At 55.7% G+C, this 23,593-nt stretch overlaps 2 protein-coding genes across 2 annotated transcripts; both read right to left on the bottom strand.

The window, feature by feature from the left end:
- Positions 1-7,962: 7,962 nt before the first annotated feature.
- Positions 7,963-10,641, bottom strand: LMJF_20_1040 (conserved hypothetical protein; the record flags this gene model as incomplete). Its single annotated transcript, XM_001682804.1, has 1 exon — positions 7,963-10,641. One exon carries the CDS (start codon positions 10,639-10,641, stop codon positions 7,963-7,965), a length of 2,679 nt encoding a protein of 892 aa, XP_001682856.1.
- Positions 10,642-15,701: 5,060 nt separating this feature from the next.
- Positions 15,702-16,355, bottom strand: LMJF_20_1030 (conserved hypothetical protein; the record flags this gene model as incomplete). Its single annotated transcript, XM_001682803.1, has 1 exon — positions 15,702-16,355. The coding sequence occupies one exon, from the start codon at positions 16,353-16,355 to the stop codon at positions 15,702-15,704; it is 654 nt and encodes a 217-aa protein (XP_001682855.1).
- Between the last annotated feature and the right edge of the window lie 7,238 nt (positions 16,356-23,593).

The following is a 23,593-nucleotide window of genomic DNA, read 5'->3' as shown; positions in this document are numbered from 1 at the left end:
CCGTGCAAAGTGAAGCAGCAGCAACAAAGAAGAAGCACCACAGAGAAAACTGCATATCCGAAGACACGAGAGGTGACGCTATTTATTCGGTGGTCTGTCAAGCAGAGGATCTGTGCACACACACACGCGTCGGTGCTCGAGTGTGTGGGCTTTGAGTCGAGAGAAGCGGCACATGAGGATGAGGCAGGCAGGCTGTGAGGGAGCGGGAGAGAAAAGGAGGAAGGAGTGGTCGACGATGGCGAGTGAGGATTGACCCGAGGGGGTGCGCAGAAAAGGTGTTCAACCCTAGAGGCGCACTTGCCTTGTGCAGCGCTCGGTTCAGAGAGAAGTGGGGCACGTATTAGGGTTGGGTGCAGGGCTTGTCGAGGGCATGCGAAGAAGAGAACGGGAGAGAGTGGAAAGAGGAAGGTAGGAGGGGGCCTTTAGGATTCGAAAAACCGGCGCCATGTCACGACTCGGCATCCCCCTCGACAGCTCCCTCTCTTCGAAGAGGAAAGATGGGCTGCTTCTACTACTAGTGCTGCCGCCGCCTTCAACCCCGATATGCGCTCTCCCTCTGCTCTGCCCTTCTGCGAGACATCCCCCTTTCCTTACAAGCAGCTCCACCTCGGTTTCCCCACCGTCGCCACCCCATACCCCCTCGTCGTTTGATGTCTGACGAAAAGGAAACCTGAAACAGTTTTAGGAAGTGGGCGGGTTGGGGGAAGTAGGCTGTGCGCGCTACAGCGACGAGACACACGTACTTCTTGTTTGGAGTATGTGTGTGCACGCGCGTGCATGCAATATATATATTTGGTTTAGTTTCGCCTTTGTCGGTAGCTTGAGATGAACCGGAAAAGAAAACACACACAAGAAGGACACCGCATGAACGCACAGAGAGATCGTACACTTGTGAAGTTCCCTGCAACTTCACCTCATCGATACAAAATGCATACACATACACATACACATACACATGCACTCTCTTTCTCTCCCTCCCTCCCTCGCACATATCAACTCGATACACATACGCAGACACAAGGCAAATCGATACATTGTGTGCAAGCACGCCTCTCTAACACACAAGCACACGCACGCAAGCGCCTTCCATGTGCTGGTGCGTGCGTGCGTGCGTGCGTGTGTGTGTGTGTGTGTGTGTGTTAGAGGGGCAGCTCCACAACGAAGAAGCGAGGCGGAGGGCAAACTTAGAGAACGGCAGAAAAAAATGAAAGAACGACGCGCGAGGCCTGTGGAGGTCAGGGAGCAAGAAAGCAAAGAGCGAAGCGAAAGGAAAAAGGGGGAAAAGATACAACGGCAACGATGCGGGCCAACCTTCGCCGTAAGCTGCAAATATGAATCGAGTAGAAGAGGAACAAAGGATCAAGAGGCCAACACACACTGAAGATCGTCGAGCGTACGCAGACACACACACACACACACACACACACACACAGACAGACACACACTTACACGCTTGTACACATGGAGGAAGGGGGAGCCACCATCACCATCACCAAACACCCACATGAACAAATAAAGGAAATTAGACGAAAAGAGCACCGCCGACAACAGCAGCAATACATTAGGAAGTCACAGCCGGCAACAGTGCACACGCCCATCACGGCAAAACGCCCCCCACCCCCCGAAAAAAAAAGCCGCAAAGGAGAGGGAGGGAAGGAGGGAGGCGACCAGCACTTCAACACGCGCAGACAGAAAGAGTGGTGAGTGCAGGAGGAGAGGAGAGAAACAAACAAGAGGCCCGAACAAAGTTGGGCAAGGAAGGAGAAGAGGGGGTCGTTGCAGAGCGACAAAAAAAAATGAAGAGACATGGTCGTTCGTTGTGGTGCGCACATGGACGGCTAGCAGAAGAACAGAAAAGTAGCACCAGACACACACACACACACACACAAACAAAACACGGAGAGAAGAGGTGAGAAAAAACGATGAAGGAGGGGGAGCACCAGACACACACACACACACGCACATACAGGCACAGCGAGGAAGAGAGAGAACGGAAGAGAGAGGAGAAGGCCATCGAACACACACATTAAGGCACAAACATACAGGCACGAGCGCACAGGATCTTGGTAATCGTACGTGCTTGTGTGCGTGTATGCATGTATGTCCCTCTCTGTGCGATGAAAGGGCAATCGAAGAAGAGAGCTATAAAGGGGAATAATAGGAAAAAGAAGGGCACATTAAGCGAACACATATAGTATATAAACGCAGAGATGACGGGGGAGAAGGGGAGGGGGGGGGCATAAATCCTGCACGTGAAGCATGAATGCGACAAGAAGAGGCGCGGATGCAAAGAGTGGACGAAGAAGAACAGAGGAGTCGAAGAATGAGTGTGTGTGTATGTATCTGAGGGGGTCGGTGGGGAAGGGATGGCGAGTCCACAGAGGCATGCAGCACCACAAGAAGACCACTCCGCTCGCTCTTTCCCATCGCTCAAACTTCTTTGAAGAGATACAGCTTCAAACACGGTAGCTGCACAATGGTTTCAGAAGACACATCAGGGAACAAGAAGGGAGCAGCGAAGTCATAATGCACAAAATCTTCAAACTCCGCCTGCTGCTTGTCCCTCCCTCCCTTCCCCCTCCCCAAACACACACACACACACACACACACACACACACACACACAGTGTGAGAGAGAGAGAGAGAGACAGCTCTTCTTGCGTCGACTAGTATGCTCTTTTTCGTCTCCCTTTGCATACATATACACCAAACCCACCCACCCACAGAAAACGAAAAGGATCCGTTGTGGTTCTGGGCGCGTTTTTGCACATGATCGAAAACCTGCACTTCGCTCCCTCTTGCACGTTACCATGTTTACGTGTGCAAATGCGAGGGAGTCGCCGTGTCCTACGTGCACCCGACTTGATTGCCGCTGCACGCTCACCGTTCCGGAGCGGCCACTTTCATTTTTCCGTCCACAACTTGTGCTCTTCGGTCGTTCGTCTGACCGTTTCGTTTTTTTTATTGCCGTTTTTGTGCTCTTGTGCCTCCTCGGATGCCCATGCATTCCACCAACACACGCACACGCGCGCACATGCGCGGAGGGTGTAGATAAGGACAAGAAGCAACAAACGAAAGTAATGCTGGCGAAGGGAAGGGACGGCACGAAGATACGAACAACGCCGCAACGGACTCTCAGGGAGGGGGAGAGAGAGAGAGAGCAGGAGCGGCAGCGGCATCAAAGACCGAAAAGCAAACAAAACAAACGGCGGGAGGTGATGGTACATGAAGAAACATACAGAAATGAATAAGCAAGAGGGAGAGAGATACAGAAGCCATGAACCACACAGGAGCACGCACACGCCACACACACAAGGAAAAAAACGGAAGGAGTACCGTACACAAGCATAACACCACACGAAACAACAAATTCAAGACAGCAACAGCAACAAAACAGCGAAAAAAGAAAACGATACACACACTCACACACCCACACAGAGAAACTTTCTCATATGGACAGGCGACAGGAGAAGATAAATAAAACGACATCACACACACACACACACACACACGCCGAGACGAATATATATATATATATATAAAGGAAACCCTAGAAACACCCAAGCCTTCGTGGTGCATGACGAGCAGGGTGGTGGTCGAGGTGGGTGGTGGCGGTGTGGTGTTGGTGACAGCGGTGGCAAAGGGGAAAGCAAAAGAAAAAGAGCAGATTTTTGAAGGTCCAGAGCAGTCACGGATACTTCCCTTCCCTTCCTACACTTTCCCCCAACGAAAACAACAACGGCTACACCCAACACCATCAGGCAACAGAGAGAGAATGTGTGTGTGTGTGTGTGTGTGTGACGGAGGGCGCTGCAGAGCCCAAGGAAGCAGGTAAAAAAAAAAGGACATGCGGAACGAAAAACAGGACAGATAAAAAATGAAAATGAACGGCAGTCGGGTGGTGGCGGGGTGGGGTGGGGTGGGGAGGACCATTGCATCGACCGCCCTCCCCCCGTCCAAGAGCACCAAAGGTAGTAGACAGGCACATAGGTGTATATATATATGTATATATGGAAACCAATGCGGAGAGAAAGAGAGGGACAGGATGGAGGTCACTGTAATGGGTCTCACATAAAACTGCAAAACTAATTCGATCAGGACAACACACAAACACTCACACCCACGCACGCATATATATATATATAGAGAGAGGGAGGGAACAACAACGAAGCACGCCAAGGAGCATCACGTGGAGGTGACGAGGCGTGTGAGAGGGTCAATGGCTCTGGGGAACAACACAGGCGGGTCGGATGACCGCAACGTCCGAGCATACACAAGGCAACAACACGAGCATCAAAGCGGTGCTCAAAGGCATACACACGAAAGGGACGAGGCAGGGGGAGGGGGAAGGGGGGGGGTAGAGAAAAGAGGGAGGCACGTGTATGTTCAAGACGCAAAAGTCACGCAAAGCAACACGCGTAACATGCCAACACAGTATCCGGAAACCCAGAATGGGGCGCAGATCAAAAAAAAGGGTCACAAAGCTGGACAGGAGCTGTGCGCGCCACGGGCTGAGGAGTGCGCACAGGAGGCGGGGGGGAGAGAGAGCGTCGCGATGCGCAAAAGCAAAACATATGGGAGGACGAGAGAAGTGATTAATAAAAGCACACACACACACAAAAAAAAACGCTATCAAAGAAATGTGGGAGTGGGATGGAGAGAGGGTTTTCGGGTGGATGGTGGAGACGCCGGAGGGTGAATGGGGTGGGTGGGTGGGAGAGTGCTGATAGTCTGGAAGCGCGTCTGTTACCCCTCTTTTCTTCTGGGAACAATTCCAGGGAGGGAAAATGCGGGAGAAAGGGAGGGGGGGGGGAAGAGAGAGAGGAGGGTAAGCATAGGTAGGCGGTCAAGGATGTAAAGAGGAGGACCACGACAAGACCACAAGCACTTACGAAACGTCCACACATACATGACTAGTGCCACTCGCACATTCATGAGGAAAGAGCGTAGGCAGGAAGGGGGGGGGTAGGGGGTAGGGGGTAGGGGGTAGGGGAGAGCACACACACACACACACACACATGGGGAATTTGATAGCAATAGGAGGGGGGGGGGGAGAAAAACGGAAGACAAAATCCAAAGCGAACAAGAAACATTCGTGACAGGACAAGAGAGTAGGGACACGGATGGCAAAATGGAAAGAACTGTCTACGTAGATGTGAAAGAAGGACGAGGGCAAAGCAGGAAGGGGAAGGGGACGATGATCTGGAGAGGGACACAGCGCACACGTACACTCACAAAGCGAGCTGAAGACATGAGCGACAACAGGAAGAGGGAAAGTGGAAAAGTGACGAGCTACAGAAAAAGGACGAAAGTTTCCTCTCCCCCAGTGAGGTGCTCGAGCCTACCCGTTTGTGCACTGCTGCTGCTGCTGCCGCTGCACTTTCTTTCAAGCATCTCGGGCTCTCTCTGGAAGGGCGAGACGGGTGACACCATCGTTTTGAGCTGTTTTGTTCCTCTTTTGTTTTCCTGTTCGCCCGCACCACTCCCTATGCCTCTGTGTAGGTGGCGTAATCGTTTCCTGCAGTTGCTTATGTGGGGCATCATCATCGCTGGCGCGCGCGGGGTACACACATCCACGGAAGAGGCTCATGAGGGTGCAAACAGCGATAATGACGTAAACACGACAGCAGGGGGTGGTCCGACTGCGTGCGCATGCAGCCCCAACAACAACGCAACACATACACAATATATATATATATATATATGTACGCATGCAAATGCATGCGCAAAACAAAAAAGAATGGTGTGTGCTATGAAGATGATCTTGCGGTCAAGGATTCAACGAAAACACATACACACACACACATACATATATATACATATATATATATATGCATATATATATATATGACAACCAACCAAACGGACACACTCGGGTATGTAAAAACAACAACAACAACACGGAGAGAGGACCCTCCCTCCCCCGCGAAACACAAAGAGAACGCGCACACCCGCATACACCTTTACAGCAAAGTCGAAGCGAAGGCCAAACGCAGGTGCTCAGCAGCCATGGGGCGAGAAAGGGGATGGGAGATGGATGGGTGGATTGGGAGCGAGACGACGCAGAGAGCGAGAGACAGAAAGAAGCGATTTCCTACTACAGCTCAAGGGACAGGCACGCGTTTCTCTGTATACGAAGGTGAGTGTTGGCCTCTGTGCGCCTGCGTGTACGCGTACGCTAGTGCTGCACCGTCTCGCAAGCCACCCAATGAAAACACACCCCCACACATAAGAAGCACACAGACAAGACAGAAATATACTTGGACTACACAACCACGAGTGCGCACGCACGCACGCGGAGATGACACACACACACACACACACACACACACACACACACACACACATACATATACATATAAAATGGTAAAGCAAGAGGTGGGTGGTGGTGGTGGTGCGCTGGCACACGCGCAAGTGCGACGCAAGCGAAAATAGCAGCAATGAAACACAAAAAGTAAACCGAAAAAGGGCGACAAAGGAAAAGGGCGCGACGTAGGGAGAATGAGCGGCACACACCAGGAGGAGGAGGAGGAGGGGGAGGGGCGTAGGGAGAGGGAGCGGCACACACCAGGAGGAGGAGGAGGAGGGGGAGGGGCGTAGGGAGAGGGAGCGTACAAGTCGAGCGTGAAAGCGCGGTTCGTTTGGGCTGCGGTCAGTTGGGGAAAGAGAAGAAAAAAAGGGGGGGGGCGTCGGAGACACTTGCTTACATAAAGAGCGAGACACACGATAGATAAGCAAAAAAAAAGTTGTGACGAGAATACACATGATACGAGAGACACTGTCGCGGACTGGAGAAGAAGCGAGGGAGTGAGGGTGGGTGGGGTGGGAGAGCAACAACAACAAAAAACCGAACAGCTGTCAGCAATTTATGGGGAGGGGGAGAGAGCGAGAGAGCCACAGTGCATTCGCAGCACAAGTCCGTCCCCCTCCCCTCTTCCCTCGAACCTACGCTTACGCATAAGTGAGACAAGAGCGGGGCAGGGAAAGAGGGAGGGGAAGGGGGAAAGAGGGAGAGAGAAGGAAGTGCGTCGTTGAAGGAGGGGAGAGGGAGAGGGAGAGAAAAAACAACAACTAACCAGCTAGCCAAACAGGAGAGACTCTCCATACGTGATGCATCGCCATAACAGTTTGCAGGGTCAAAGTTTGAAATACACACGTACATACCACGTTGCAGTGTGCCAATAAATCTCTCCCTTATCCTGCTTCTCTCTCTCGGCGGCCCTCCTCGGTATCCTTCCTTCCCTCCTTACACACACTCGCACGCACGCAGACAAAACAGAAAAGAAATGTGCACACAGGCCAATTACAGTAAGAACATCACCGGAAGAGGGCGGCATATATGACCAAAAAGGAGGCACTCGAACAAGAGGCGCACAGAGACAGGGGTTCGGAGAAGGGATGGGAAGAGTTTCCTTCTCCTAGTCCTGCTGCGTGTGTGTGTTAGAGAGAGAGAGAGGGAGCCGGCAAGACATAAAAAGAGAGCGATCGTACCACACCATAGCAGAGCCGGCATGAACACGTTTTCGTTGCTGCCTCTCAGGCAAGTTCTGTCAAATCGCCAATACTCACCTTCATCTGCCGTCAGACCTCTCGGATGGAGAGGGCTCGGCTGCCTCAAGCGGCAGAGCCGGCGTGTGTTCCCAGCAGGGAGGCGGAGGAGAGCTGAAGAGGCGAGCTCACATTTCACCATACACCCGCACGGGCAATGAAGCGACCACCAAAGAGGACACCCTTATATAGGCAGGCCATCCATGGGGGGATACTGGCTGCAGAGCGACACACACACACACACACACACACCATGTGCTGAGCATGTGAGTGCGCCTACGGTGAGCACAGGCCACAAACGCACGCCATACACGTTCCTCTTTCACCCCTGCAGCGTTCCCAGAAAGAATAGAGAAAAAACCGAAGACGCCTTCACCGCGTTGTCGCCTGTCCTCCACGCTGATTCCTTCTCTTGCTACGACGCCGGCTGCTCCATACGCATGTCGTTGCGGTTCATGGCGTCGATGTCGGCCTCCACCTCAGCACCGCCACCGCCGCCCTGCTGAGGTGGCGTTTGGTGTTGTTGCTGATGACCATACGCGTTGTTCGCCTGCCCGTAGCGGTTGCGCCGGGTTGCCGGGTCACCTCCGTTGCGGATGAACTCTGCCTCTTCACGCTTCTCCATGGACTCGACGTCCGGCGATTCGACCATGCGTGCGTCGTTCAGCGCGTCCTTGAACCACGTGTCCCCGACGTGCGGCATGCGATTCCCATAGAAGCTGCGGGGTGTGCGCTGGCGCCGCATGCGTGGCCGCATGTCCGCCTCGAGAGGCAAACGAGGCGGGTAGTTCATCATCAGAGGCCTGTTGCGGTGGCGCAGCTGCACGACAACGTTGTGCACGTCGTAGTTCAAATCGCACGGCTCGCCTGCTACCTCTTGACGACCCTGCCCATTTACAGGGGCGTACATCTGCCGCGCATCAGCGGGGCGTGCGAGCGTCTTCGCCATCTCGCGTGCTCTCTGGGTCGGCGTGAGGTTCTGACCTCGAATGGTGATGCTTAACACCAATACATCTGCCCATGCTTCCAACGCTGCGCGGCGCTCATCCGAGTACGGCAAGCCCATCCCAGCATCGCTTGCTTGGTCGTGTGTTGCCACGCGGCTAGAGCCGTAGGTGGGGGAGGTCTGCTCAGCTGCGCCTGGGTAGTGGGCGTGGGAGTGCTGGTTGGTGTCAACGGCGTTCATGATGCGCCGATGCGACAAGGTCGGCGTGTGCGGGGCAGACGGCGGCTTGTCGCCTTTCGCGGCTGCCACTGCATGACTAGACATCAATGCCGTCTTTGAAGGTGCTGGAGACACCGACGCAGCCGCGCTCTGGGCCACGTTGTTGGAGCGGCTAGAGGTAGCGGTGGCCGCCGGAGGATTCGTGAGCGGCACGTGAGGGATCGGGCACGTGTTCTGCGCTGCCTGCGCTGCTGCTCCACTGTTGTTCAGTGCTGGCTTCGGCGGCCGCGTGAACACCTTCCGCAGCGGCGTGATAGCGGAATCTGTCGAGGGCGTGACGCTGCTAGCAGAGGCGGCCGCCACGGCTTCTGCCGAGAGAGGGTGGACGATCTGCGCAGCGGCCTGCGGAGGAGACTTGGTGCCGCTACGGTTGTTGCTGTCCACCGCTGTCGACGGCTTGAGCCCGCCCGCGAAGGGGCGCGGACTGACCTTGGGCATCGGCACAACGCTGAAGTTCGTTGTACCGACGCCGGGGGTGCTGGCCATCTCGTAGTCACCACCCCATACGTATGCCTTGGGGGTCACCGGCACCGGTGAAGTGTTTACCTTCGCGTGCGTGTTGGCATCTTCGTTGCCGTTGCGGCCGAGCGCCGAATCTCTGCCGTCGGCAGACGGGCTCTTGGCGCTTGTGCTGCTTTTACTCGGCTTGTCCTTCATGCGCTCCGGTGGGAACTGTGAGGCAACATGGTGGGTGATGTTGCGCGACTTTAGGCTGCTGATAGCGTCCTCGAAAGCCTGCGGATCACCCCTGGGCGAGGTTGCCGTGTTGCACGAGGCAGAGGCGCGGTGGTCAAGCCGGCGTGCCTCTTCCTTCACCCACCCGTTCGTCTTGGAGACGGTCACGACGTTGCTGCTGGTGCCCGCTGTGTTGTGCGTCGCCGCCCTGCCGCAGTGGCCGTTCATGTAGCCACCCTCATCCGTCCCCACAGACTCGCCACGCTTCACCGTGCCGTCCGTTGCCGGCCGATGCCGCATACCGACGTCTTGGAGACTGGCGCCAACGCTGTTGCCAATCGCAGCACTGCCTGCTGCACTGGTGCCGTTGGCGTCAGTGCTGCCGTGACGACCCTTCACTGTCAGCGGCGAGAGCGGCGGTGCATGGTATGGCGGCTTATGCTTGTATGACGCGGTGTATTGGTGGCTCGAGGCGGCGCCGCAGCTATCGTTAGGGGCCTGGAGAGACTCAAGGTTTCCAGCACTGGTCACGGACTTGCCGCCGGTCCCCGCAGCGCGGGTGTTGCTGTTGCTGCTGGTCGTTGAGGTGGCCGCATTTGAGGGATCCGGGGCTGACGCAGCCGCCCGCGCGCGAGTAGGTAAGACCTCGCTTGCCTTCTTTCGCACCTGCTGCTGGTTGCCGATCGCGGGAAGATGCACGACATCATCTGCATGCAGCGACTTTCGCGTGCCCTGGCGGGCGGACAAGGCGCTGGCGTCGTGTGTGTCCGCCTCAGCCGACATGTGCGGCCCGTTCGCACGGCGTGCCGCGGTCGGGGCGGCAGCCCCGTCAGAGCTGCTGCCGACCACTGCTCCGTGGAAGCCTGGTGTTGTGGCTGCCGAAGACGGCACGGCGGATTGGTTATCTCCGTTGACGGCAGGGCTCACATTCATGCGGGTGGGCTTGCGAGGCGCTCCACGACCAAGTGGTGTAGGGACGCCGCCGTTGCGGTTATCGCCTTGAATGCTCATGTAGTTCCCGTACACACCAATGTCGCTGTCGGCGACGGTGGGGCTGCCGGTCGGGTTGGGCGAGGCGCCGCCCGTTGTGTGCAGAATCGCCTCCACGTCCATCACCCCATCGTACTCGCCGTACTCGTAGTCGCCGCGGCCCGCATCGCCGCTGTTGGACTTGGACACAGGCATCCCCAGCATGGTGACCCGCGTGTCTGATGTACGCACCTTGTGCTGAAGACGGCTTGTGGGAGTGGAGGAGGAGAGGGGGGGGGAGAAGAGGCCTTTGGAAAGCAACCTACGAGACTCCCACACGCACACAAGCAGGAAAGAGGAGAGAAGCAAAAACGCCAATGCGTCTGTGCGTGTGTGTGTGTGTGTCTGTCTGTCTGTCTGTGTGTGTGTGTGGGGGGTTGGGATAGGGGTGGGGGATGGGGTTAGCTGCAGAGACGAGAAAGAGCCCTTGACGAAAGGACGGGGGGGGGAGCGGAGCACAGAGAGACCGACAGATAGAAAGACGGACGCACACTCACACACACGTAAGCTGGTAGAGGGTGAGATGTAGAAGCAAAGGCAGTACTATGACCAAGTGGGGAAGGGGGAGGGACGGGGCGGTGGCGGATAGATAGAGGACGAGTGACGCACGCGGAGAGGCGAAGTGGCAAGACGAAAAAGAACCAGTGATCGACACGTGTGTGAAACGACACGCACACCTCAGAGGGAGGGAGGAGATGGCGTGCGTGTGAGAGGGCTGTAAAACGGCAAGACAACGCAGCACGACGATCAGGGCCTCGAGGACACACACACACACACACACACACACACACACACACACACACACACACGCACACCGGAGACGGAGAGAGCTCGCGCGCGCGTTCGAGAGAGAGAGAGACAGACAGACAGAGACGTGCTGGAGATATTTCTACACGTCTACCCCTCTCTCTCTATGTACTTCTGTCGGTCTGCGGGTGTGCTGATGCAAGAAGGGGAGGGGAGGGCGGACACGACTTGTGTCGCATGGAAAGAACAGAAAAGGAGCCGCCCGTTGCTTTGGGAGCTTGGCTGCGTTCTAGGGCTTCCTTTTTCTTCGGAATGCCCACTTCTTTTCGCCGCCTCTATCGCTGCCCACTTGTATCTAGGACCGATGGCGGATACAACGCTTCAGATTTCCTCACGCACGCACACGGCTTGAGAGGAGAATGGGCGGTGTGGGTGGTGAGCACGTTGGAGTATGCGGGTGTGGGTAACAGGCTGTCAGAACGAAGAAACACACACACACACACACACAAACAACGATGGTGGTTGCGTCTGCGCGACTGACGAAGGGTGGTGGGTAGGAGAGAGGGATGCGAGGGAGGGGGGAGGTAGGGAAGGCCCCTTGTGCGTATGCTTCAACTCTCTACAACACGCACGTCTGCGATCTCGATCGCACGCGCACCTCCTTGCTTTCCCGACTGAGAGAAGGATGGAAGAGCAAGGGGGGGGGGAGGAGGAAGAAGAGGAAGGGAGGGGGGGGGGAGGGGCTCAAGAAAAAGAAGAGGGAGAGGAAAAACCAGAGGAGAGTGAGGCGTGCCAAACAAACAAACTAACGCACACGACACGGACACACACACAGACACACACACACACACACACACACAAGTAGGCAATGCAAGCAACAAGGGAAAGGAAAGGCGAAGCCACCAACAACAGCAACAGCGAAAAAAAAACAGCCGCACGAGTGGGAACAACTCCTTCACACACAAAGAGCGACGCACGCACACGCACGCGCATACATACAGACAGACAGCAAGGGGACACGTAAATGTGGCAGTATCAACAACGGAAAGACTATGATGATGATGTGATGGCGACTGCACCTGTTCTGCGCGTGAGAGAGAGGGGTGTGAGGGGGGGGGGGCGGGGTAGAGAGGGGATATAGCAGTGAAGATTATGTGTGCTTAACTAATACACACGGCGGGCGGGAGAGCAAAAACAAACAAAAAAGGAAATGGATACGAAAACGTACAGACATGCACACACGCACGTGCAAAGACACGCACGGAAAGTCGCACGTGTAGCGGGGATTACACGTAGGCGTGTAGTCGGAGTAGGGGGTGGGTGGGACGATGCGCTGGTGATGGGCGGAGTGTGGGAGGAGGCTAGCTGAGAAGAAAGTGGAAAGCTAAAAGAGGAAACGAAAAACAAAGGGTAGGGTGGAAATCCAATCACCACATGTAGCTATGTGTGTGTGTGTGCATGCGCGTATGTCGATGTGGAGGAAAAAGGGGTGTGGGTGGCGCGAGAGGGCAAGGAGAGGAGAGGGTGTGGGAGGGAGATGGGAGATGAAGAGACACAGATATGGTGCTCAGAGAGACAGAGGAGGTGGCGACCCGTGTTTACGCAGACCCTTAGTCATGCGTAACGTCATGTACCGCATAGCATCGACTCACCAGAGCAGTAGGGCTACGAAGGAAGAGTGAAGGGCAGCGCTGTCATGCACTCCCCCTCCCTTGTACAATCACCACTCACGTTCCCGCCTTTCTGCGCCAGGCTCTCGTTCTTGTCAAGTGGCGAGTTTCACGTTAGTCGCCTGAGCGGCACATTTCGCTGGTTTTCTTTTCACGTGCGTTTTTCGTCCGATACGAGAATGTGCGGACACACACACACACACACACACACAGAGCTGGCGCAGACGACAAAGAAGGGGACCGAGAGGTGAAAACACACATGCACACAAACATGCAGCATATAAAGTAAAGAGTTCCACAAGAAGCACGTGAGGCAAGCGGTGATGCCAGTGGTGATGGCAGGGAATGCTAACAGGAAAGAACGCCAAGGGGGTACACGTCCAAGATATGGGGCAGACCACAGTGATCGCAGCGGATTCTTTCACTTCCTTTGCACTTTTGTTTTTTGCAAGGAAACTGAAACAGAGGCGGGCAACGAAAAGCGAAACAACAACAAGCACACCCGCACCCACACCCCACTGCACAGCCTACACGTGCACTTGAGCGCGCGTGTAGGCTGTGCAGTGGGGTGTATGACGGGAACACGGAAGCCTCTGTGCAGGCGTGCTGAGGCTGCAAGGTACAAGAGGTATGCCGTTTTCAACGTGCTCATTCTCCGTCCTATAACATCAGTCGAACTCTACTTGCACCTCCCGGATGCCACAGGCAACGTGGCGTGGCGCGAAGCAGCCGTGGGCACACATGCTAGAGCAATGCGCCGACTTCGTCGGCTCAGCACGGCCTCCGACTCAAACTCCCACTCACCCTCGCTTTGCCGGTCGCCTCACAGTCGCACCCCCATCATGCCGGCCGCCACTTGACGTGCGTCCCCTCCCCCAAGAAGTGCCTCAGGTCTCCCCACACCGCTGTAGGCAGCGCGAGGGCCGGGGGTGGGATATGTGCTCGCGTCACGCTGGCGCTCTGCCTATCATATGGATGGCGCAGACGTGTTCGCTGACCCAGGTCGCTCCGATGCAACGCTATCCAGGACCTGAGCGCCGACACCAATAGCGATACACTGCACCGACTCCACCACAGAGTGGGTCTCTGGCCCCCGATGCGGGGCGGAGCTGTTCCCCCGTCATCAGGGCGTGATACAGCGTTCAACAACAAACAACAAATAAAACGCGCAAACAAACAAAACAGTGTCGAGACAATCAGTGAATTCCCCTCTCCCTCCAGTGAAAAGACCGACACGCATGAGCACATGCTCGCCCCCACACCAACGACTTTTCGCGACGTTGAGAGACGCAACGGGAGGGAGTGAGGAGCAGAAGAAAGCAAGCAAACCCAAAGCAAGGCCGCATTGGGACTTCGAGGAGAATGGCTACCAGGGAAGAGGTGTATGTATATATGTGTGTGTGTGTGGTAAGCAGGAGGAAGAGGGGAAGGCGAGGGGGATGAGAGGAGTCGGGAGCAAGCGCGAAACGAATGTGAAGCACAGGTTGAATAAAAAATTGTGGAAAATGAGACGGAAAATACAAACACTTACACATGCGGACCACAAGAACAACGAAATTAGAGCAGACGGTGATGGGCTCACAGGGAACTTCTTACTATTCAAAAACAACAACAAGAGCGAAAACAGAGGACGAAGGTATCCGTGTGCACATACTCCGAAAAGAAGAGATAAGCCCAAGAGCACTGATACACAGACCAATGAAGAGGGGGAGGGGGGGGGACGTAGGACGCGGCGATAACGCAGAGAAAGAATAGTAGAGAACATGGATCCCCATCGAGCAAAACAAAAAATAGCACCACCACCACCACCACCAGCAGCAGCACACACACATATATATATGTATATATGCAAGTGTGTCTTTTAGTGAGAAGGCACGAGCAGTGCACCCGGGAGAGGGATGCAGGAGAGACACTGACGCGCCCCTCTCTGCTTCTGCTTGAGTCTATCGGTCTGCGTGCGTGTGCGCCCCCCTTCCCCTGCTGCCCCTTTCCCTCCAGAGGGGACACGCGACGGCTTTGACTGCACAGGCGCCAACATATAGTGGAGAAAACGAAAGCCTTGAAGCAACCACCACCACCAAGGCTCGTGTACTTGGAAGAAAAAAAACAGAAAACAAAGCAGACAGCCTGCGACAGTGAAAAAAACAACGATGTGTGTGTGGGGGGGGGGGGGAGGGGAGGGGAGGAGAGGGGGCACACGCATAGGCTTGGTGTACATCACGAGCCCTGTGTGTGTGTGTGTGTGTGTGTGTGCCGCACCAGCAGCACGTAGAAGACAAAACAGAGATGGAGAGGAAAAGGATTCGTAAAAGGATGAGGATCAATTCGAGTGAAGGCCGGCAGAGAGCATAAACGGCATCCGCCAGTGACAGAACAATAGGCGAGTAAATGAGAAGCGCGGGTATGGGGAAGGAGGAAGCGAGGGATGTAGGGGGGTGGGGCGGCGGTTCGCGAGAGCAAAGGGCCCCACCAACGAAAAAAAAGGCAGGAAAACGAACCCCAAAGAGGGTGCAGGGATAACCTCCTCCTGCGGCTGTAAGGGGAGAGAGAGGGGAGGGGGGGGAGAGACGGGAAGCGAAGATAGGCAGATCGAGGTACACATACACACACACACACATTGGGGGAGGGGAGGGCTACTATACACGGGTACTCGCTTACGTGACTTCCCTCCCGTTCACTTCATTCCCAGAGGATCTGCTTCGTTGCTGTTGTCTTCTATGACCGCCGTTCAGTCCTCTTTTTTCTCCCTTCACTCTGTTTGAGTCTCCCCCTCGCTCTCCCCTCTTCCGCACACATAAACACTACTTATCATCGGAACAGGTTGCGAAGCGCCTCAAGAAGCAAGCTCGTCTTTCCCATGTTACTACGAGTCTTGCGTCCTCTATTCTTGTTAGGGTTGTTCTTGGTCTTTGGTCGACGCTTATATGGGCCCTCGTGGTCGAGTTTGTGCAACGTCCCTTTCGGCGAGTCTACCCAGGTCGAGTAGGTCAGCCCCTTCATCCACGAGCTGTCGTTGCCTACGGTTGTCTTGATTTCCTTCCCCACGTTGGCGCCGCGCCTCTGCTGCTGGAGCTGCGCCTTGCGTATCTTCATGGCGCTCTTCGTCGGGCCGGTAAAAGTGTAGTGCTCGGGCCTCGCCTCTGCCACCTGCGACTGCTGTTTATCTGTCTTCTTGATCTTCTTGCCGTTCGCCAATCGTGTCGGCTCTACTGAGCTTGGCTGTGGGCCACGCGCCACGGACTTGACACGTTGACCCTGTAGGACTTGCGAGGACGGCAGGCGCGTGTTTCCGGGCCCTGAGCTGCCACATATGGCGATCTGCCTTACGGGCCCGCTCGGCCGAAGAGAGTTGTTGAGGCTCCCCGGAGGCGGCGGCCCACAGTTGTGCATGGACGGTGGAGCCGGCCTAGAGCTGGCAGAGCGGTTGAACACCGCCTGCGGCGGCAAGGGCGGCCTCATCATCGGCGGGCCGCCGCTGCCACTGCCGTTAAACCCTCCAATCATGTGCGGGGGTGCGCTGTGCAAATCATTGACCCTCGTTAGAGACGTCTTTTGCTCACTGATCATGGGTCGTCCACCGCTGCAGGGGTGCAGATTCGTATACAGCGATGATGGCATCCCACGCCACTCACCGTTGGTGGGTGGCCGCAATCTAGGCAGCGGATGGGCATTGAAGTTCGACAGGTTTTTTTGGGAGTAGCTCATGTGCGGCTGTGAATCACCGTTGCCATCAACGCTGGACACAGGGGCGTCGCTGCCTCCGACTCCGCCGGTTCGACGAGCAGCGACGAGCGGTTCCAGGAGAGCTGCCTCAGAGGCGTTCATTGGCGCACACTACCAAGGAAGAGAACTCGAGGATACACTATGAAAAGACGGGCTATGACGTCAGTGTGTGTGTGTGGAGGGCAAACAAGAAGCACAAGCTAGGCGGAAACCAGCACAGGTGAGCCCACAGACATACCCTCCCAGCGCACGCCTACACACAGAAGCGATGACGAGGCGTGGTGACTGGGGGAGTGATGGGCGGCGTCGCCCTGGAGACTCTGGCGCCGGCGGGCGCCTGCAGCCCCACGAGGCAACAACCCCTTCTCTCGCCACCCGCCCACACAAGCAGGATGACAATGGCACGAGAGAGAGAGAGAGAGAGAGAGCGGAATAGCGGCGAGAAATAAGAGACCGAGCTGATAGGATCGAACCAAGATGAGGACGGGTGGGGGGAGGGAGACACACAAAACAACCCCCAAAACCAAACAAGCGGGAGCGAAAAGATGGAACAAGGAAGAGGCAGCGGGAGGATGCTCAGTGTGCAGCACCGAGGGAGACCGGAGGGCGGACCGTGCACTGCACCAACGACCTGCCAAGCCACGACGAAACCAAATATCACAGGATATACAGAGTCGAATGAAGGGAGAAAGAGGAGAGTGGTGATGGTGGTAGGGGGCAGGGCAGCGAGTGGAGGCGTCAACGAGCGCGAACACAAACGACCGACGATGAGGAAAACCGCACGGCCACCAACACCAGATAGCACCTATTGCCACGCATACACACACACACACACACAGCGGCAGGGTAGCAACGCTCCTTTTGCTTTTTTTTTTCCGCTGTGGTTTGACTCCCTGCTCGCTTCGTACGCGCTGCTTTCTGTAAGTGGTGGCACCAACGTTAGCCGTACATGCGAAGGCGCGGAATCATGCTCAGGAAAAGTTCTGCCAGTCTTTCCACAGTTGCCCTGAGCTCTCAGATTGCCCTTGACCCTCAGTCGGTGACGTAGGCCCTTCGCTGCGCAAAGTAGAAGCGTGTTCTCGAGGGAAAAGACAATGCTGCGACCTCTGGACTCCGGCGGAGACAGAGACAGCGAAAGGGCAGATGGAGGGCGAGAAAGGAACGGCGAGGCGTTTCGTAATGAGCGACGTAGTAAAGGGGGCGGAGGGCACCAACAGCGGTTAAACTACCGAGAGAGGGAGAGTGAGCCAGTGAGGTGGAGCGATGATGAGGCACCCAGCAAGAGATAAGAAGTGATCAACACACACACACGAAACCCTACGTCGCCGAAGATGCTACGGCTACAAAAAAAAAACGAGTCGGGAATCAGGAACAATCAGCGCTTGCCTGGTCTGAGTAAATCTCTCCTTCTGCTACCCGTGTGTATACAGCGGTGCGCGCGCGTGTGTGCGTGCGCATGTATGGATGTCCTTTTCCCCGTTCTCAGTGTAATTTTGCCCCACCCCCCTTCTTTTCAGCAACAACTCCTTTTTTTTTCTTGAATGAGCCCCTCGTGTAGTGCTGATGCGCGGCGAAGTCCAGCGGGGAGGGCGATGCTGGTGGGTAATGTGGATCGTAGTGCCGTGTGCGCGTGTTTGTGTGGGGCGGACGCAAACAGGCGGATGAGGCGCAAGAGACGGGGGAAAAAGCGAGCGGAAACAAGCGGAGATGAGGGCGACGAAAAGGACACGGGCTGCGAATCCGCGACGGACGCGTGCGCGCGTTGTCGCTAAATTTTTTTTTTTTTGATTTGCTGGTTTGTCGTGTTGTGATGATGCGCACAAAATGGAGAGAGCGAGGCGATGAAGAAGCAACGGACAACAACAACAACAACAACAAAAAAAAAACCAAGAAGAGCGATGCAGAAGTGACATGACGAGAGCGGAGTATCATTCGCCATCGAGCTCGCGCGCACGGAAGGTCCATCGTCTTCGCCTTTCTGGGGCCTTGTACGAGGGCGAATCACCACCACTGCCAGAATAACCAGACGACGGCGTTCGCCTTTCGCCACCCGGGAAGACACTTGCCCTCCTCTCAGCAGGGACTTCTTCTCCCTTTTTTTTTGTGTTGTTTCCTCAAGCGTGCGCACACGCGTTCAGCACAGCGCCTGAAAAAGGCTAGCAGGCAAAAGTGGGCGGCAAGAGAATACGAGCAGGCCAAGTGAAGGAAGAGAGGCTGGGCGACGACACCGCAGCAAGCAGCAACGACAAAACAAATTACAGTACCAGCGACACCAGTGCACACATACATACACCGACACACATACACATGCATACCTTACGTATGAAACCATTAGTGCGCCGACCCAAACCGATTCATACGGAAAACGTAGAGTTGGGGGGAGAGAGAGGCAGGGGCGTTAAAGAGACATCGCCCCCTCCCCCTTCCCTCCTCCATCCACATCACTCGCCTGAGCAGTACCACCAGTGCATACAAACACCCCTACCTACCCCGCGCATCGGTGAGCACGCATTGCGCTACATGAGGAGTGACAGCGCAGACAAGCAAGAGAGGGGGAGGGAGAGCCTCGGCGACTGTGTGTCGCCTCTGACGGAGCTCAAGATGAGAGAAGGGAGGGCAGAGAACCGCGCCTGCACAAGCTGTGCTGAGATGAAGTCAGGCCGCACTGTTGAGAGCGATGAGAAGGTAAAAGCCAAACACAATTCGGTATTCAAGTGGTGATGAGGGAGGGAGGGGGAAGATTGCCTCTCGCTTCACGCGGTGCGCTGAGTACCAGCACCGCGCCAAAAACAAAAGCCTCTCGTTCAGGAGGGGAGAAGGGGGGCATGGCTGCGGCCTCTCGTCTCCCCCCCTTTACACCCCTCGCATGGCCTCCTGTTGCCACTGAACCAGGCCCGCAGTTCTGTCGCCGCGCGCGATACACAAGCGATGTGGACGGAAGAGCCTGGCCATGCGCGGCTTGGCCGCTGCCCCACAAGTACACCATCAACGGATCGGGGCTCGGGGCCGTTCGCAGCCGACGGCGCCGTGGTTGCTTGCGCCGGGGCCTCCGGCTCATCCGTCCGCTTGGCCGTCGATGCCGCTACCAGAATGAGTCGGCATACGCTGTGTCTGCCCTGCGGCGACGCCTTGCGTGCATGCCACGGGTCGAACATGGAGGAGGGGAGGCGAAAGAGCAGCCGCGGATCTTCCTCCGTGCGCGTGTCAGTCAGCGATGGAGCTCCTCACAGACGGCAACATCCATGTCTTCCCAGGCCCGCCGCTACTCGTCCCATTGCCGCATCCGCTTTGTCTCCTGGCAGCGGGCGCGGGCGGCTGTCCATGAATCGGCTGAGAGCTGCTGCGAGGCATGTGCTTTGGACGGGGTCTTCGAAGCGATGGATGTACTCTTCCGACACCCGCACACCCTCCTGCAGTGCCATGATGATTGAGCCATCCGTAATCAGCCCCATCGGAACTCAACGGAAGTGGGGCCCTCCCAGCACCATTAAGACCACAGCCGCATATGGATTACTCCTGTCGAACATAGTTCCTATATCGTGAGAGAGGGATCGAAGTGGAGTGGGGTGTGGGGCCAATGAAGTGTGGTCATGAGAGATTTGTGCGTATCGAAATCTTTCCGCAGGAGCCGGAGCACACTCACCTGCCGGCTTAGGACGCAGAGGAAGAGGAGGGCAGAAGAGAGAAGGGAGAGTTTCAGGCGACGGCATTCAGGGTCCAAGGCACACCTTCCTCCTTGCAGGAGTCGGATTTTTCTGTTTGTTGTTGCTCCTGTGCCATGTCGTGCATGTCCGACTCCCCCTTCCCCCCCCCACGGCTTTGCTGCCGGAAGACGAGTGAGGTGGAAGAGGGAAGGAGACACGGGGCCGCGCGTAGGAGAGCAAAGGAAAGTAACCATCACACGTAGACGACGCAAAAACACACAACAAACAACAACAAAAAAGACCCCAAGCGGGCTAGGAAACGAGGGGCACAACAACAACAAGAGAGCGGATGGGTGGCGGATGATAGATGGTGAGATAGAACTAGATGAAGAGAGGAGGAGGACGAGGGAGGAGGAGGAGGAGGGGGGAGACGCTGCACGCAACCAAGACGGAGAGGTACTGACAAGCATATATACATACACACAAAAAAAACACAAACACGCACGGAAAACGAGCACATGCGCACATGCACAGACACACACTTGCAGAAAGAAAGCAAAGCGTTGGTTGGTTGGTCGGTCTTTCGTCCTTGTTGCTTGCTGTTTGGCGTTCACAACCTTGTCACCACGACACGAGGCACGTGCTATGCATGCATTTTGCGGCTGTAAGGGGAAGTGAGGGAGGGGGAGGGGGGACGAAGGCAGCCGCACGTGCGCAGTTCGTCCGCCCCCCTCCCCTCACGAAGCGTTGCCCCCTTTTTTCTTTCCCGACCACCACCACCACCATTACCACGCCTCTAGTGGTGCTTCCTTTGGGAGCTCCTGTCCCTTGATTTCCATGTGGGAGCCTAACGACACATGAAGAGACGAAGGGGCAGATATGGAGGATGGCGGTGGAAGAATAAGCGGTGAGAGAGCTTGGCGTGCGCCTCCCGTGTGCTCGCGTGCATGGAGACCAAAGAAGCAGAAAAGGGTGATGCGCTAGCAATACGACGACGTCTGCGATGGTGGCCATAAGACCAAGACATCACAAGCGCATACCCACAGAGCAAACTAGCAGGCAGAGACACTGAATCATGCAAGGCAGAACGAAAGAAGAGAGCGGGAGAGAAGGATGGGGACAGCATCGATAGGCGAAAAAGTACTTCAAGAGAGATGCAGATCGAATTAGGTCTGTCGTCGTAGCGGACATGCTTTTGAGCACAGACAGACGTACATGGACAAGAGAATGAGCCCACGTACATGTTGCTCAGCAAAGCGATAGCGCGAGATGGGTTGGCGAGTGGGTGGAGGGAGGCTGAGGGGCGGCGGAAACAAAAAAGATGAGGGGGGGACGGACTCAACGAAAAAACAACCCTGAAGGCAGCAAGGCTATAGCAACAGCGAATCCAAACATTGGGTGGTCGCCATCAAACAAACCCCCAAAGACTGTCTGCTTGGCAGTGCATCACAACACAACGAGAGAGAGAGAGAGAGAGAGAGATCAGCAATGAGTTCCATGGTGGAGGGTGCAAGCAGTTTGTTGCTGGGAGCCCCCAATGCCACTGCTCAGGACACGGATCGACTACGGAATTCCCTCAGCTCCACTTTTTCGTTTGCTCTAGTTCTTGTCGCTTCCCATCGAGTCCTTGAATCTATTCCATCGATGTGCGCCGTTGCATCCGCAGCGGAGAAGCACCAAGCTCAAAGGAAAACAACAACAGAAACGCAAAACTACCACAACTGCCCATGCCGAACACATCGTGTGTGTATGTGTATGTGTACATGCACAGTGTGCATTCTCTGCGTGAGCGAAGCGTTTGGCGTGGGTGGCGGTTCGTGTGAGACAGGGAAAAGGCAGCGGCGGAGGGGAAGCGAGTGTGGGTGTGCGCGTGATCCTTTCACCATACTTCATAGGAGCGCTATCAGCGCTCACGCCCCCCCCCCCTCCCCCGACCGGCAACAGGAAAGAAGAAAGAACAGAAGCGATTGAAAGATTGCACAGCCTCGTATGGAAAAGGAGAGCGTTTGTGTATGTACGTATGCGCGGGTGGTACCTGTGCGTGTGTGGATGTGATGGGATACAGAGAGAGGGTAGCAGCATGAACACCTGATCACTACCACCAGCACTAGCAACAGCGGTAGCAACCAAGCGAAAAAGGAAAGGCAGAAAAGCACACAAAACCACAAAGACGGCTGCGATTCTATGACGCATACGAAGAGAGAAAGAGAGAGTGGAAAGGAGCAGCGGGGCGGGGCGACGAAAGAACGTAGAACACACATATATATATATATATGGGATGAGCTGAACACCCACGCAACGCAACACAACACAACACACACGCATACACACCCGTATGTACGTCTCATAAATATAAGTATATAAATATACATGCACCCAACACAAAACCCTAGACCAGAACCGGAAAAAAGTGCATCAGGGACGATCGTACCTCGGCCACAGCCGCCGTCGCAGTACATCTGGCAGCCTTCGTGTACCCCCCCCCCCCCCCGCCCCCTTCCCCACCAGAGAAAACAAACGAGAAACTTTCCTCAGTCACATTCACTCCCTCATACTCACATGCATGCGAGCGGGCATGTATGGACGATAAGAACGCTCGCTGGCGGCTAAAGGCGGTGTTCAGCATCGTAAAAAGTCTGTAAAGGGAGCACTTGTGGAGAATGGAAAACAAAAAGGAAGAGGAGAGCAAGACAGGCATCGGGCTACGGTGCACCACATTCATTAACGAGGAAGGGGCAATGAGCAAGTAAGGCATCCACAAGATGGAGACAGATGGACACTCCCTGGACGTACACACACATAATGCACGTTGCGCGGACGGCATCCGTTCTCACTTTGTGTCTGTCGGTGCTGCGATCAGCAAACACACACGCACACACGAGAAATGTGCATGGAGAAGGGGGTGTACGCTGCCGCGCGCATACAACGCTTCAAGCGACAGTGTCTCCCCTCTCTCTCAGCATCCCCATTCCACTGAGCACCGACTGCTCACCGCGATTAACAGCGCTACTGAAAGCTGCTTGAACTGCCAGAAGGATTCGTACTGCGTCGATGAAGCTGGCTGGATCGGTGCTCCTGCTGCTGCTGCTGCTGCTGGCGACGTTTCTATGGATCGCTGGCCAAGCCCAGCGGAAGCAGAGAGTCGTCGAGCCGCAGAATGACTACGGTGCGCTGCTTTGCCGCGGCGCCGGTCAGCAGCGATTGTCTTGCCGCTGGGGCGACTCAGCGCTGAATACCTGCGGCGGCACGTCTTGCCAGAAAGCTTTTCTGTCAGAAGGGGAACAGGACCCCGGGCCCGCAACGGCGATGCATCGCTGGAGCCGCAACACGCAC

This window comes from Leishmania major, chromosome 20 (genome assembly GCF_000002725.2).
Source record: "Leishmania major strain Friedlin complete genome, chromosome 20".
NCBI classification, from domain to species: domain Eukaryota; phylum Euglenozoa; class Kinetoplastea; order Trypanosomatida; family Trypanosomatidae; genus Leishmania; species Leishmania major.
The sequence above is the reverse complement of the archived record's forward strand: the minus strand, read 5'-3'. Positions and strand labels throughout refer to the sequence as shown.